The sequence below is a fragment of the Dermacentor variabilis genome, chromosome 6 (assembly GCF_050947875.1).
Source record: "Dermacentor variabilis isolate Ectoservices chromosome 6, ASM5094787v1, whole genome shotgun sequence".
Classification (NCBI taxonomy): domain Eukaryota; kingdom Metazoa; phylum Arthropoda; class Arachnida; order Ixodida; family Ixodidae; genus Dermacentor; species Dermacentor variabilis.
The window spans coordinates 178709176-178723554 of record NC_134573.1 but is presented as its reverse complement, the minus strand read 5'-3'; the positions used below and the strand labels follow the sequence as shown (position 1 = coordinate 178723554).

The window sequence follows — 14379 nt, the reverse complement described above, 5'->3', positions numbered from 1 at the left end:
CTGAAAAGAAGATAAAGGCACTGAGAATCTCCACATTACAGAAATGCACCATTGCTCACAGAAGTTTCTCAAACATGAAACCTCAGAAACACTTGATCTCATTACCAAGGCATACAATCAGTGCTTGAGATGTCTGTTCTGTACATCACAGAACATTGCAAATTGCACCCCTCAATGTTTGCTATATTAGTGTGCTATAAAGATGTTTAGCTTTTTTGTTCCATGTCCTAAACACTTGTATAAGCACCGGTACCTGCAATCTGAACCATAGGTCATTTATAACTACAGGGAAATAGGCAATAAAGAATCTTAGCTTGTCTGTAAACATGTTACCATTTGCAGAATGGTAACGCTTACAGAATGGTAACGGTAGCAGCTGGTAGCGACATCTTGTTAAGAAAAGTTTAACCAGAGACTGCACAAACTAATACTGCAGTGATGCACCATATTCTACTTAACTAACATAGCAACATAATCGCTCACATGCAGTCTTTTTATGATTTCCCTTCAAGGAGAATGCTTACACAACACAAAAACATTTCGAACACTTTACAGCCAGACAAGGTGTGATAAGATGCAACCAGCATTGCAGCTCCAGTAATCCAGTATCCATAAATTATAACATTATGATTGTAATTTCAAAGTGTTAAGAGAAAATAACTTTCTTATAAGCTGGTCACAGAAGCTTGATTCTCACAGAGTAACCTGCTGACACATCATATATATTTCAGCACAGATGACAACAAGGACACATCACAGCATGCTTCATGGCTAGAAAATCTCCAGATAGTCTCCAGAACAAGACTTGCTACATGTTAGAAAGCATAACAGAGGACAATGTAATAGCTGTGGCATGCACTCATTTAATAAAATTTATGTCCTACAAAAATTTGAACTTAAAGGTAAACGCAATAATTGCTGGAGTACCCAAGTAAGGACAGTCACCAGGCATAGTCTCTAAATGCAAACAGATTCACTATCTACTGCATAGAGAAAATGATTACTGACCTGATGGCCACATTTACTGTGCCCAGTAACCACAGTGTAGGCTGTAAGCCAAGCCAGGACATGAGACGCAGAATGCAGGCACAAGAAAGTGCTCGTATAGATGATGGTCGCGGTGCCACAACCACCGCTGCCAGAGATACCAGCATCAGTGCCCAACTTAGGCCACTCAGCCGTGGGTCCAGTTCTGCGCACACCATATGCAACAGTTAAAAGGATAGGCGCTTCCACCAGAAACCATGTAAGCATATACTACACAATGAGCTCAGTTTCTACTTATAAACACAGTTATTCTCCAAGGCCAAAAATTGTATCTCTTCAGAGTGCGTGGCTGTCTGGACAATTCCACAAGCAGTACATTCTTACAGCTCAAGAGCAGCTATGGAAATTGAAGGAATTGGGAACTAAGACCAAGGGAGGAAATAAAAGCTGCATTTAAATTACAATACACAGAGGACCCTCTTTCTAACTGTAACCAGCAGCCAAGTTAAAATTATTCACAGTGCTGCTCATTCCTCAGCGACACTACTGCACTGGCTGGAGAAGCAGTAAGAGTGCACTAAATACTGAAGTAGTGGCATTTCTGTAAAATGGCTTCCCATATAGTATATGTGAGCTTCAAACAAAAGGTGAGGAGGATAAGTGAGAATGCCAGCTTAGGGGATGCACATTGTAAAAGTTCTACCTGTACATGTGCACATGCCCACAAAAATGCAGTACCTAGGATAATGTAGACACTGAAACGTCCTTGCAAGCATTTTAATTGAAATGGTATATGACAACCCTAGCACTCCAATTTACTGATTTGTCAAGTTTGTTCCTTACCTTTAAAAGAAGCGCAATGTATCAAATCAGAAGTAAACAGCTGAAAGAAGCAAATGCCTATACCTTTGGCTCCTTCAAATGGGTAGAAGGTTGCCACGATGACATTGACGAGAACGGCTAAGTTGAATGCCACAGTACTCCATGTTGACATGTGGCGGCTCACCCAGTAGAGCACTGGTTGACCTGAAAACATGATTTTTTTGAATGACTACACCATTCCCAAGAAACAAGAATACACTCAAAATGTTGCAATGCCTACACACAAGTATGAGCGTAAGAAATGAACATTTACCTCGCAGTTTCTTCTGCCACTTCATTTCATTAAAAAGGTCTTCTGTTCGCTCAAAGAAGTCTGACACCTGAAATAGACACTCTACTGAACACACAAGCCCAGAACAATCAATGTGCAGCACTCACCTTACTAGCTTGTTCATCTCGCTCTGTTGTGTTGTACACTTTTACCTTGGTTTCCCGTGTTAAAAATTCACAGACCTGTGGCACAGGGAACACAATCTGCTCCATTGTGCGGTCATGCCTCACGATCTGCATGCAAAAGATAATAACCAGTGTCACAGTTTAGTACAAAAGATAGACACTACTCCTATGCCCTACCAGAGCCCAAACAAAATTATAGAAACACTGTGTAGTACTGCATACTGTTAGACCATGTACGCTTATTTGTGTCTTTTAGCATGTCACATTTACTTTATCACCACAAATCACTAAAACATATCAACATGACTCCATTGTCGCTGTTACTACAAAAAAAAAAAAGGGGGTCGGCTTGAGTTAGCACACTCTAGCCTGCTACTTTGCACATAGGGGAGGGGGAAGAGGGGAGGGGGAAGAGGGACATAAAGGTGTGATGAAATTTTGACAAAGACTCGATGGTCACTAAAGAAGCAACTCTCTAATGTGCAGACACCTTAAGAGTACTACAGTCTAGCCCAATTATAACAATATCCAAGTGCCAAGAAAATCCAACTGTTATGACCTAGCCGCATGAAAGATGCACAGGGGACATAATTTAAAGTCTAAGTAGACAGAAGTACAGTGGAACCCCACTTATAACATTACTGCTTTTTAACAATACTTGAATGTAACAATGAGCAGCAGTGAACTTCTGTGGTAAAATAAACCACTTACTACAATACTTCCTTGCCACATTTTCAGCTATAACAATTAAATCTGGCTACTGGGTGTTTGCACTGAAAGAAAAAACAATGCAAAATCCTAAAAAGATATGCGAGCCACTTCGCCACAGTTGCCTTTATGCCATGCACCCTGCATAGCCTTCTGTCACACTGATGGTGCCTGTATTGGGGGCAAGGAGTTACGGAGTCGCCATCTTTCGGAAGCGCCTCCCTTGCATAGTATGAGGGATCATGCGGCACGCTCCTCACAGGTTCGTTTAATAAAAACACCACACGGCAGCTCTCCTGGACATTCCTGTAAGTACTCTTAAATCGAGGGAAATTTTTTACTGTCGAAATAATAATCTTGGGTAAACTGAAAGCACAGAATGGTTTACAGACGCTGTCTCTTTACTGAATACATACAGTGAATGACACAGCGTGCGGTCGCCGCGATGGAGTCTCCCAAACCGGCTTCTTGCGTGAAAGCTACGCAAACGCTGTGAGTAAACTATGTAAAATATGTTCTTATAGTGGGCTGTCTGTGTAACTAAATGGAGTATAAAAGAATTTGGCCTCAATGCAGAGATCGCACGGGTTGGCGATGACCGACTGCGCGCCTGCATCCATGTACACACACAATGTTTCCCTTTTGCAACGAGCGCATTTTCGCATCGTGTCCTTAACTTTGGGCAGCAGCGTATGAGCATTTCACAGCACATAAGCAACCAGTGTTGCGTGAAAACTATCAGAGCTGTTCAAAATTAATTTCGTTATAACTACGGACTTCGACACCTACCAGGGCGATTTGGGATGTCCTGTCGCGATGATTCAATTTTTGTTTTTTTCTAAGGTCTTGGACGTTTAAATACCATTATTTCTCAAGTTGCCTCGCACTGTATATTTATCGGTCTTCTCAGCAAGCAATTACCCACTGCTTCGTTTATTTAATCCAGTACATTTCATTGTTTGGTGCTACAAAAGCGTGAGCATATGTCATGCCTTCTTTATGTGTTTTATATTGTTCCCTTTCCATTGCTGCGAACTTGCCAGTATCTAGCATGAACAAGCTCATAGGCCAAAACTTCATGACATAAGCTGGACAGCATGCACGGGTGAGCATCTCAGTGCACGCTTTCTGCTACTCACCAAACATTGCAGCCCCGACACCGCATTAGAAATCTTCCTCACGTTTGTGCTTGCTGCACACTCAAGTTGTAGCCGATGGCTGTTTGCCGGTTCTAAGTTTCGCGAGCCAAACTTATCGCAGCTTCTCGTCCTGCAGCTACGTGTGTGTGGATAAGGCTGACATTGGGCTCTGTTGCACACGTCCGGCACTGCGGCATCGAGCAGTAGCCCGCCATGCTGCACATCTCCAAAGGCAGTCACTGCCTATTATAGTGCTTTCAAATGTTTTCAAGCAGACACCCAAGGCGAGATAGCCTCACCACTTAATCAGAACAGCAGCGCAGGTGGGACTCTATAAACTTTCGTTTTCAGCTAGCTTCGGCGCTTTCAAAGCAGCCAACGTGGCGGCTGTGTCCACGTGATCCCGCATGCTACGTCACGCCAACGGTGGCACCAGCTTTTCCAGTGGTGGAGCTTGCCCCCAATAGTGATATTATAAAGGAGATTTATTAGGGTTCGTAGCGACCGCCGGTCCTGGGATGCACCGAGCAGTTCCCGAGCTCGAGCCTCTGCTGTGCGCTTGATGCTGCCGATGCTGCTGACTCTGTGCGCACGTTCATCATCTTCCTTACAATGGCCCCGCGGAAATAAAGGAGCCATCCTGGCGACTTAAGTTTTCTGGGACGTGGTATGGCCTGTCATTCTTCGGAAGGAGTTTTAAAGCAAGCCCAGGCGTGCGGTGTGGCACTAACAACCAAACGAGAGCGCCCGGGAGAAAAGTGGGAGTCGAGTTCTCGGCACCGTGAACGGCTTTTTGACGGTTCTGGTCGTCCGAGGTGAATCGGCGGGCCAGCTGGCGACATTCCTCGGCATGTCTGGTGGCTTCCGAGATCGGCAGGCATTCAGATGGGTCAGGACGGTAGGGTAGAATGGTGTCAATTGTGTGCGAAGGATGACGGCCGTAAAGAAGGTAAAAGGGTGAGAATCCGGCAGTGGCCTGAGTCGCAGTGTTGTAGGCGTACGTGACAAACGGAAGAACTAGGTCCCAATTAGAGTGATCAGGTGAGACATACATGGTGAGCATGTCACCAAGAGTTCGATTAAAGCGTTCCGTGGTACCGTTAGTCTGTGGGTGATAAGCAGTGCATTTACGATGAACAATGGCGCATTCAGCAAGCAGTCGTTCGATGACTTCAGATAAGAAGGCGTGGCCTCTGTCGCTTAAAAGTTGAAAGTTAAATGTGGACCTCCGTAACGAAGGAGAAAACGACAAAGTATGAAATTGGCGACCTCCTGCGCTGTAGCATTTGGTAGAGCAGCAGTCTCCGCATAACGGGTTAAGTGGTCTACCGCAACAATTATCCACCAGTTGCCGGTAGGAGTCAACAGAAGTGGCCTGTAGAGATCTATGCCCACGCAATCAAAGGGTCGGGATGGGCACTGTAAAGGCTGGAGTTCACCGGCGGAGTTGTGCGGTGGCGCTTTGCGGCGTTGGCACTCATGACAAGAGCGGACGAACTTTCGAACAAAATTGTACATTCCCCGCCAGTAATAGCGGTGAAGAAGTCTTTCGTAGGTCTTGAAGACTCCCGCGTGGCCACACTGAGGGTCGACGTGGAACGAGGAGCAGAGCTCTGATCGCAAGATTCTCGGAATGACGAGTAACCAGGTGCGTCCCTCTGGGGCATAGTTGCGTCGATATACTAGCTGGTCGCGAATCGCAAAATGAGGAACTTGGCGCCGAAGCGCATGTGACGCCGGAACTTTCGACGTATCCGAGAGGAGGTCTAGCAGAGATGCAGTCCAGGGATCATTACGCTGTGCAGCAGCGATAGTGTCAACGTCCAGAGAGGATAATGTACACTCGCAGGCGGAGTCGTCACTGGCCTTCGGGGGAAGCGGCGATCGGGATAGCGCGTCAGCATTGGAGTGCTTTCGCCCAGAACGGTAAACCACGCAAATGTCATATTCTTGGATTCGCAATGCCCAGCAGGCAAGGCGGCCCGATGGCTCTTTGAGCGTCGACAGCCAACATAGTGCGTAGTGGTCGGTCACTACGTCAAACGATCGGCTGTATAAATATGGGCGAAACTTGCCAAGCGCCCACACAATGGCCAAACGCTCGTTTTCTGTAACGGTGTAATTCGTCTCCGCCTAGGTTAACGTGCGACTGGCGTATGCGACGATGTATTCTGTGTGGCCAGGTTGATGCTGTGCCAACACAGCGCCAAGGCCTACACCGCTTGCATCAGTATGGATTTCGGTTGGCGCTTGAGGGTCAAAATGGCGAAGAATGGGTGGCGTCGTGAGAAGGCGGCGCAAGGTTTTGAAAGCGTCGTCACGCACTGGAGCACTGAAGACCATGATGAGAGATCTCTAGCGCCGCCAAGGAGCTGCGTGAGAGAGGCGATATAATTGATGCAAAATTTCGAACGAATCGCCGGAAGTAAGAGCAGACATCATGGCCAATAAAACTGCGTAGCTCTTTCATAGTGGTAGGTTTTGGGAACACAGTAACAGCACGTAGTTTCTCGGGATCCGGGCGAATGCCCTCCTTTGACACGACATGGCCTAAAATTGTGAGCTGACGAACAGCAAATCGACACTTCTTCAGGTTGAGTTGCAACCCGGCGTTGGTCAAGCAAGTGAGTACGTGCTGGAGGCAGAGCAGGTGCTTTGCGAAATCAGGGGCGAACACCACAATGTCGTCAAGATAGCAAAGACAGATTTTCCATTTGAGGCCACGCAGAACATTATCCATCATTCTTTCGTACGTAGCAGGTGCGTTGCAAAGTCCGAAAGGCATGACGGTGAATTCATACAAGCCATCTGGTGTAACAAAGGCAGTTTTTGGGCAATCGGCCTCTGCCATCGGAACCTGCCAATAGCCTGATCGCAAATCCAGTGAAAAAAAGAACTCGGCTCCCTGCAAACAGTCCAGAGCATCATCGATGCATGGAAGGGGTAGACGTCCTTAAGAGTGATCTTGTTCAACCGTCGAAAATCAACACAGAAGCGGATGGAACAGTCTTTATTGTGACAAGGACCACGGGAGAGGCCCATGGGCTTTGGGAAGGTTGAATGACGCCTCGACGGAGCATGTCATCGACCTGGTCTGCAATGACGCGATGTTCCGTAGCGGACACGCGATATGGTCTTTGTCGCAGTGGTGAGTGAGAGCCAGTGTCGATGTAATGCTCGACCGTCGATGCACGGCCAAGAGATGTTTGCGCAACGTCGAAAGAATGGCGGAAGTGCTGAAGGACTGCGAGAAGTTGAGATCGCTGCGAGTGCGTCAGATTTTCGGCGATGAATGGGCTGAACACACCAGTCCATGTTGAGTCGGGTACGGAAAGGGCACTCAGTGCATGGTCGGCAGTAGAAGGCACTTTGTTGAGGACGGAGACAATTCGTGTTGAATCGACCGACTCGACGTAACCAAGGCATTCGCGGCGGAGCAGTGATAGCGGCGATGAAAGATGATTGGAAATGGGCATCGTGCTGACACCGGTGGCAAGGTCAAGAGCTGCAAAGGGCAAAGGAAGCGCTTTTCTGGTAACAAAGTGATGAGAGGGCATGAAGAAGACCGTCCCGTCGGATATGGTACTACAGAAGACTAGTACGAATGCTGTAGAGCACGGGGGAATACAGGTGTCTTCTTTCACAAGAATTTTAGCGGCAGGATGAGCATCGGCGGAGGCCAGGTCACCAAAGTGTAAAAGTTCAATCTCAGCCCGAGCGCAATTGATGATGGCATTGTGGCACGAGAGAAAATCCCATCCTAGAATAACGGCGTGGGAGCACGATGAAAGAACTATGAATTCAATCGTGTACAAAACGTCCTGTATGGTCACACGGGCAGTACAAGCAGCGGTAGGGCAAATGGGTTGAGCACTCGCCGTTTGTAGCGACAATCGAGACAGAGACGTCGTCACTTTACGAAGCGAATGGCAAAGCCTGGCATCCATAACTGAAATAGCGGCACCGGTATCGACGAGGGCGACTGTGGCAACATTTTCGATAAACACATCAATGACATTGGCAGGTAAAGGAGGAGGACTTCAGCATGTCGACACTTGAGCAGTTCTTGCCTCAGGAACTGCGTCGTCTAGTTTCCCTCTTCGTTAGAGACGGGTCGTCGACGCATAGGGGAAAGCGATCGGCGACGTGGAGAGGGTGATCGGTGATCATAGCTCTGGCACAAGCTGATGACGTCGCCAACAGTGCGCGGGTCCTTGGCCAGAAGCATCTGGAACGCATCATCATCGATTCCCTTCATGACGTGCTTGACCTTTTCCGCTTCCATCATGGCAGCGTTCACGCGCCTGCACAAATCTAGCACGTCTTCTATATAGCTGGTGAATGTCTCACCCGTGTCCTGTGCGCGTGTACGCAAACACTGCTCGGCTCATAGTTTCCTGACGGCGGGTCAGTCAAATACTTCCGTAATCGACATCTTGAACGCCGACCACATTCGGATATCTTTCTCATGATTTCTGAACCAGAGACTGGCCACGCCCGCGAGGTAGAATGATACATAAGCCAGTTTGTCCAAGTCATTCCATTTGTTGTGAATGCTCACCCGTTCGTAGGATGACAGCCACTCTTCAATGTCGTTGTCATCGGTTCCGCTGAAGATAGGAGGCTCCCGCTGGCGAACGGTGCCAGCGCAAGGGGCAGGTGGCGATGGAAGAGTCTGCTGGTCGACGTCCGGCATGGCAGAGGGTAGCGTCCGAGAACAGAGTTCCAGGATGGTAGAATGGAACGTTGCCAAGAACCTCCACCACTTATAAAGGAGATTTATTGTGGTTCGTAGCAACCGTCGGTCCTGGGATGCACCGAGCAGTTCCCGAGCTCGAGCCTCTGCTGCGCGCTTGATGCTGCCGAAGCTGCTGACTCTGTGCGCACGTTCGTCATCTTCCTTACAATATATTGTTAAAACCAGTATTGTTATAAGTGGGTTAGACTGTACTACAGTAAATACATTGTCAATTCATCTGTCAAAATGCAAAAAAAAAAAATAAAAGAAAGAAAAATGACTCTTTAGAAACAATATGGTACTCAGCTAAACAAAAAACACCTGAGCTGGTACTGTGGGACCTGGCACTTTGTTAGAACAGCTCGCATCAGCTTTTTTCTACCTTTAATCATCCTCCTCCACTAGTACCACACACACCACAGAGTTTTACAAGTGGGGCAAGGCTCAAAGCGTCAAGCATCCTCTAATATAGTCCACCATAGTGGTTCAGTATCATGCATGTAGCGCACATACATGGGAACTACACTGTGGACAAAGTGGAATGCCAAAAATGCTCGCCTACTGAAATTTTAGACAGTTCTGCCAGGTAATTGAAAATGTACTACATATATGGAAATCATGACTATGGCATTCTTTACAGTCACAAAATTTAATCAATCAATGCTCATATACTGCACCTCAATCTGTGCCGTGTGGGAGGCATAGTACTGCAGAGCCTGGGCTGTCTTGCAATCAGAGCTCTCATGCGGCTTCAGCAGCCCAGCCAGGTCTCGGTTGTGCTGGGCTAGCTGGTGGCATAAGATGTAGATGTTGTGGCCTACTTCCTTTGGAGACACACCTACTCCGTCTCCTCCGCCCGTACCCCGGTTGTCCCCAACAGCATCATCATCATCGTCATCATCTTCATCTTCATCCTCGTCTTGGTGATATGCATTGCATGCTACCTCCACTAGCTGCCGGGGGCTCATGTTGAAGAGGATGCGCTCAGCATTCTCACTGTCCCCTCGGCTTTCCATGATAGCCAGCAGCAGCTTGCTTGCATTGTTCTGAAACCAGCACAAGGAGAGCGTGTAATATACCTGCACCAACTGCAACTTGCCACTAAGCAAAATTTTATTGCAATAGCAATTATACGGACACTCCAGGTGCACTTCTGCCACCTGCATCACTGTCGCCGTTACTGTGATGTTCTGTATAAAGTACAAGTGCGATAACATTGTGGTCACGCGCCGTATGCTGTGGGTTGAGTGAAAGCTCTGGTAATGGAGGTGCACCCTGGCACCCTCGAGCAGGCATTCCCGTTTTGTTGTCTCTACGCCTCTCACTTTCCACTCACGATGGTTGTCAGGACTCGCTTTTGCCACGGACCAATTCACAGACATGACGATTCACACTGCTGGCCACGGTGGCCGCAGCGCGACCAGCGCAGTGATCAGAGCGAGCATGAGGAAGAGCTATCGGAACATCATTCAGTACATAGACATTTTCCATCTCGTCTGCTGGCCCCTTTGTTTGGGCATTGGACTTGAGCTGGTCTGCAGTGCCTCCCCTTACCTTGTGTTGGTCCTTTTCTGAACGCTAAGCTGAAGAGTGATGCCTAGTGCTCATGCGTGGTCATAATACGCTGAGCTGCACTTAATGGAGGCCCAAGCTGATGGAGATTGCCCAAGTTCTCGCGACTGAGCCCACTGATTATTGCGAGAACAAGCAGCATTGCCGTGGGGAACTTTCCTAGCGGCATGTCATGGGAAGCCATCCTACTGCAGTGATGTGCTAGCGGCGCCTATGTCTGTATTTATCGTTCTAGGGGCGGGAGCCCCTTTGATTTCTGTGCCAGCCCGAGGCCAGGTGTTTGTGCAGTGTTGGGTGTCGCCAGAGACAAATAAACTGTTTCCGCTAACTTAGGGCAATACTGTGTTTTCTTGCGTGTGCAGTGCTTGGTGGCTCCGCCACCCCCTTTTGCAGCCTGAGCGGGTGCACTAGACTGCGCAAGGGGATGGCCAATGCAACCCTGTGGCTCACTAAGCCCGAACTCGTGGTGATCAGTGCTATTGTGAGATGTCAGACCCCAACAAAGCGTGTGAGGGTGAGTCAACAAAGTTGTCGGCTTGATCTCGCGCACGTAAGGGAGGAAGTGAGCCCTCTTCCATTGCGTGCAAAGCAGCAGCGGGGAAGGGGGGGGGGGTTGCATTCTACTCTGTTGGCGGCTGCATATGGCACAACTGAGCACGGCTGCATGGACACTATTTTGAAAGCGGTCTGTGGTGGGTGCAGATTTTAGGTACACCAAGGGCTGATGGCATCGTGTGCACTGTTTTCCCTATGCTTAGTTCGCATTCTGCTGCTGCTGCTCTTCCTCATGCCAGTGTTTTGACAGTGAATGTCCGCAGTCATCAAGTGAGATATGTTCATGCTTGCCTGTGCACATGTTATTTAGTTGTTAATTCAGTTAGTAAGCAATTGTTTACATGTTTACACGGCAGATAAAGCTACTACCTTTACTTCGTATAGCTGTCTAATAATTAGCTATCACAATGAAAGCTTCGTCTTCTGGGCGAAACTGGAAACTTTTTTATGGCAATGTGAAACAATTAATAGATTGTGGACTAACTAGAACAAAATAACTTTACAGAGATTGTTGGCAGCACCCATTTCAAGACCTTGCAATCCTCAAACTATACTGACAGAACAATCAAGCTGCAATGTGGTTACAGCACGTCAAGAGCAACCAAAAGGCTCCGTTAACAGGTGCAATCTACAGCCACTGAATTTTAACAGAACCACGCAGCAAAAATAACATGTTCCAAGATTTTAATTCTTAATTCCAAAGGTGAGAAATACAGTTCAGACAAACAAAAAGACACCTTTAGACTTCACGCACTATCATTTCTACCTCATCAAAAGAGTTGCAAACTTATACAAAAAATATAATAATGAAGACGCCAAATAAACGGACACGCACAAGAAAATAGAACGGGACAGGGCGCCGTTCGGAACTGCATTATTCACAGAATGCAGGCATATATATACCATCAGTCAACACATGCGCACAGAGCAAGTTTTCATTCACGCATCTAATCAAACATTCATGATACATAACGCTCAAGAAACTTCTCGGCCCTATGAAATGATACCGAAGCTTTGCTAATGCACAAGCTGCCTTTCTTGCCTATGTGATAGGCTTCAACCAGTTTTCTTGCTCTAGTATCAGTACTTTGGGCAAGAATGCACACATCTGAAAAATGTGGTTCACAAGAGTGTGGGGGCAGATCCCGATGTGCTTAGGCAAATTTGGGCCCTCTTTCATTTGCTCAACATTTCTTTCATGACCCCTGACAGGCTCGTTAACACGGCGCCCGGTCTGACCTATATAAGAACGACCGCACGAGAGGGGAATCTCGTACACAACCCTTTCGGCACACTTCATGAAAGGTCGCCCATGTTTGGTTTCACAGCCTTTTTGAGTTCTTTTTTCTTTTCTTTTCGCGATTTAAGAGCAAAGGCTTCCGAGCTTCCTTGGAGCTGAAAACACAAGCGGGACGCCATGTCTGCTCGCTACCTTTTTCAGGTTGTGGGCCGCCTTGTGCACATACGGCACGGCTACCAGTCTCACCTCTTGCCGAGGGGCCTCTGCTCCAGCTCTCATCGCCTTTCTCTTCATTTTTTGTAAGAGGCTTTCGGCTACTCCTGTTACGAGCGAGCCAGGGAACCCAGCTGAAGCCAGCCTAGCCAATTGATTGTCAAAACTCAATGCCATCTTGTGAACACACGACTTCCTGAGTGCAGACTCGAGGCAGAGTGACGCAATTCCTCTCTTCACCAATTTCGAATGCGCTCAATATAATGGCAGAAGCCCTTTCTTTGCACATGGAGCATAGCACGAACAGACATGATCCTTGCCAAACTCAATGCTAAGATCTAAAAACTGTAAAACATTTCCTTGCAGCAGTTCACGAGTAAAATCCAAGCCTTTTCCATGTTGTCTAAAAACAGATAAAACACTAGCCACTACTTCTGAGGAGTTTAGACTCCCATCCTTAGTTAAAATAATTAAAAAATCATCTACATATCTAAAAACCTTAAAAACCTTGTTAGCTGGTAAAACCTGGTGCAATACTTGGTCCATTTGTGAAAGAAAAATGTTACATAACACAGGGCGACACAGGATCCAATTCATATACCAGCTTTCTGCAGAAAAAACTGGTGGTCAAACACTATAAAAGTAGACTCCAGGTAAAACTTTAAAAGGGTTAAAAAGTCGTCAATCGACACACCGGCAGAGTCCTGAAAAGAAATAGGATCATTCCTTTCAATGCACTCCCTAACTGCAAAGAACAGAGCATCATGGGGAACAGTATAAAATAAATTAACAATATTCACAGAAAAAGCAAAGCCCACACTACCTTCAGTTCTCAGGACTTCACATACTTCATCCTATCATTTCGTTGAAAACGTATCTTGCACCTCTAGTTTACGCAAATTCTTAACAAGTAAGTAACAAGAGTTGCTTCTGCCATGACCCTTTTTCTGTCACTATTGTTCTGAAAGGCAGGTCTTTCTTGTGCGTTTTTACTGAGAATAACACCTTAGGCGCGTTACTTTTGCTTTTGTTAATTTCTTTGGCAAGGCTGGCCAACCCCAGATGCTCACACATTGCCACAGCGGTGGCTTTGACTTTTGTCGATTTTACTGGAATAGGAAAAAGGGTCATGGCAGAAGCAACTCAGCTCTTACTTGTTAAAGAATTTGCATAAACTAAATGTGCAAGATCCATTTTTAACAAAAAGATCGGATGAAGTAAATTCCTGGGAACTGAAGGTAGTGCAGGCTTTGCTTTTTCTGTGGATATTGTTGATTTATTTCATACTGTTCCCCATGATGCTCTGTTCTTTGCAGTTAGGGAGTGCATTGAAAGGAATGATCCTATTTCTTTTCAGAACTCTGCCGGTGCGACGATTGATGACTTTTTAACCCTTTTAAAGTTTCACATCTTCCTCCTTGGCATCGCAGTTCACAATGACAATCCAGACAGACTTCTTATTTTTAGTGACATTCAAGTAGTCTTTCTTCTCTTGTGTCTGTTCTTTAGAGCAGCACACAAACTACTGTCCTACTTCAATCGCAATTGCTCATATTTTCCTTAGAGTTTGGCTGGGCTTTTTAATAAGTTTATAAGCACACGAAGAAATTGATAAACATTTTAAGGGAGAATGTGGGACATAGACCAAAAATTCTTAAAACTATTTTTTTTTTCAAGTTATAGTGCTGAAAACTTCAGCATAAATGTAATGCTATATGCTTATTTAGAATGTAAGGTCCATTTTCGTATATCTCCTTTATCTCCTTTGGTTTGAATTTCATTATGCATGATTTCTTTAATTATCTTCTGCAAAGATTTGCAAAAACATCTGTTCTTTAGATTTCACTAAATAGGGTATCAACGGCTCCTGCACGATTCAAGAAATGCAATAAGAATAACTTTATTTCTCTACCTTCCCTAGAACACGAGTTGCAGGGTATTGAATTATT

The 14379-nt window shown here is 46.3% G+C and overlaps 1 protein-coding gene across 2 annotated transcripts in view; it reads right to left on the bottom strand.

Annotated features, from left to right (window-relative positions):
- The window catches only part of Itpr (Inositol 1,4,5,-trisphosphate receptor), a 174015-nt gene that overhangs the window by 11598 nt on the left and 148038 nt on the right, over window positions 1-14379 (bottom strand). For both annotated transcript variants that reach the window (XM_075696968.1, XM_075696969.1), the window contains 5 exons: window positions 9528-9896; window positions 2248-2373; window positions 2123-2189; window positions 1894-2013; window positions 1009-1192 (listed from right to left, as the gene is read on the bottom strand). In XM_075696968.1, coding sequence (XP_075553083.1) covers window positions 1009-1192; window positions 1894-2013; window positions 2123-2189; window positions 2248-2373; window positions 9528-9896 — 866 coding nt within the window. The remainder of the gene's footprint in view (window positions 1-1008; window positions 1193-1893; window positions 2014-2122; window positions 2190-2247; window positions 2374-9527; window positions 9897-14379) is intronic.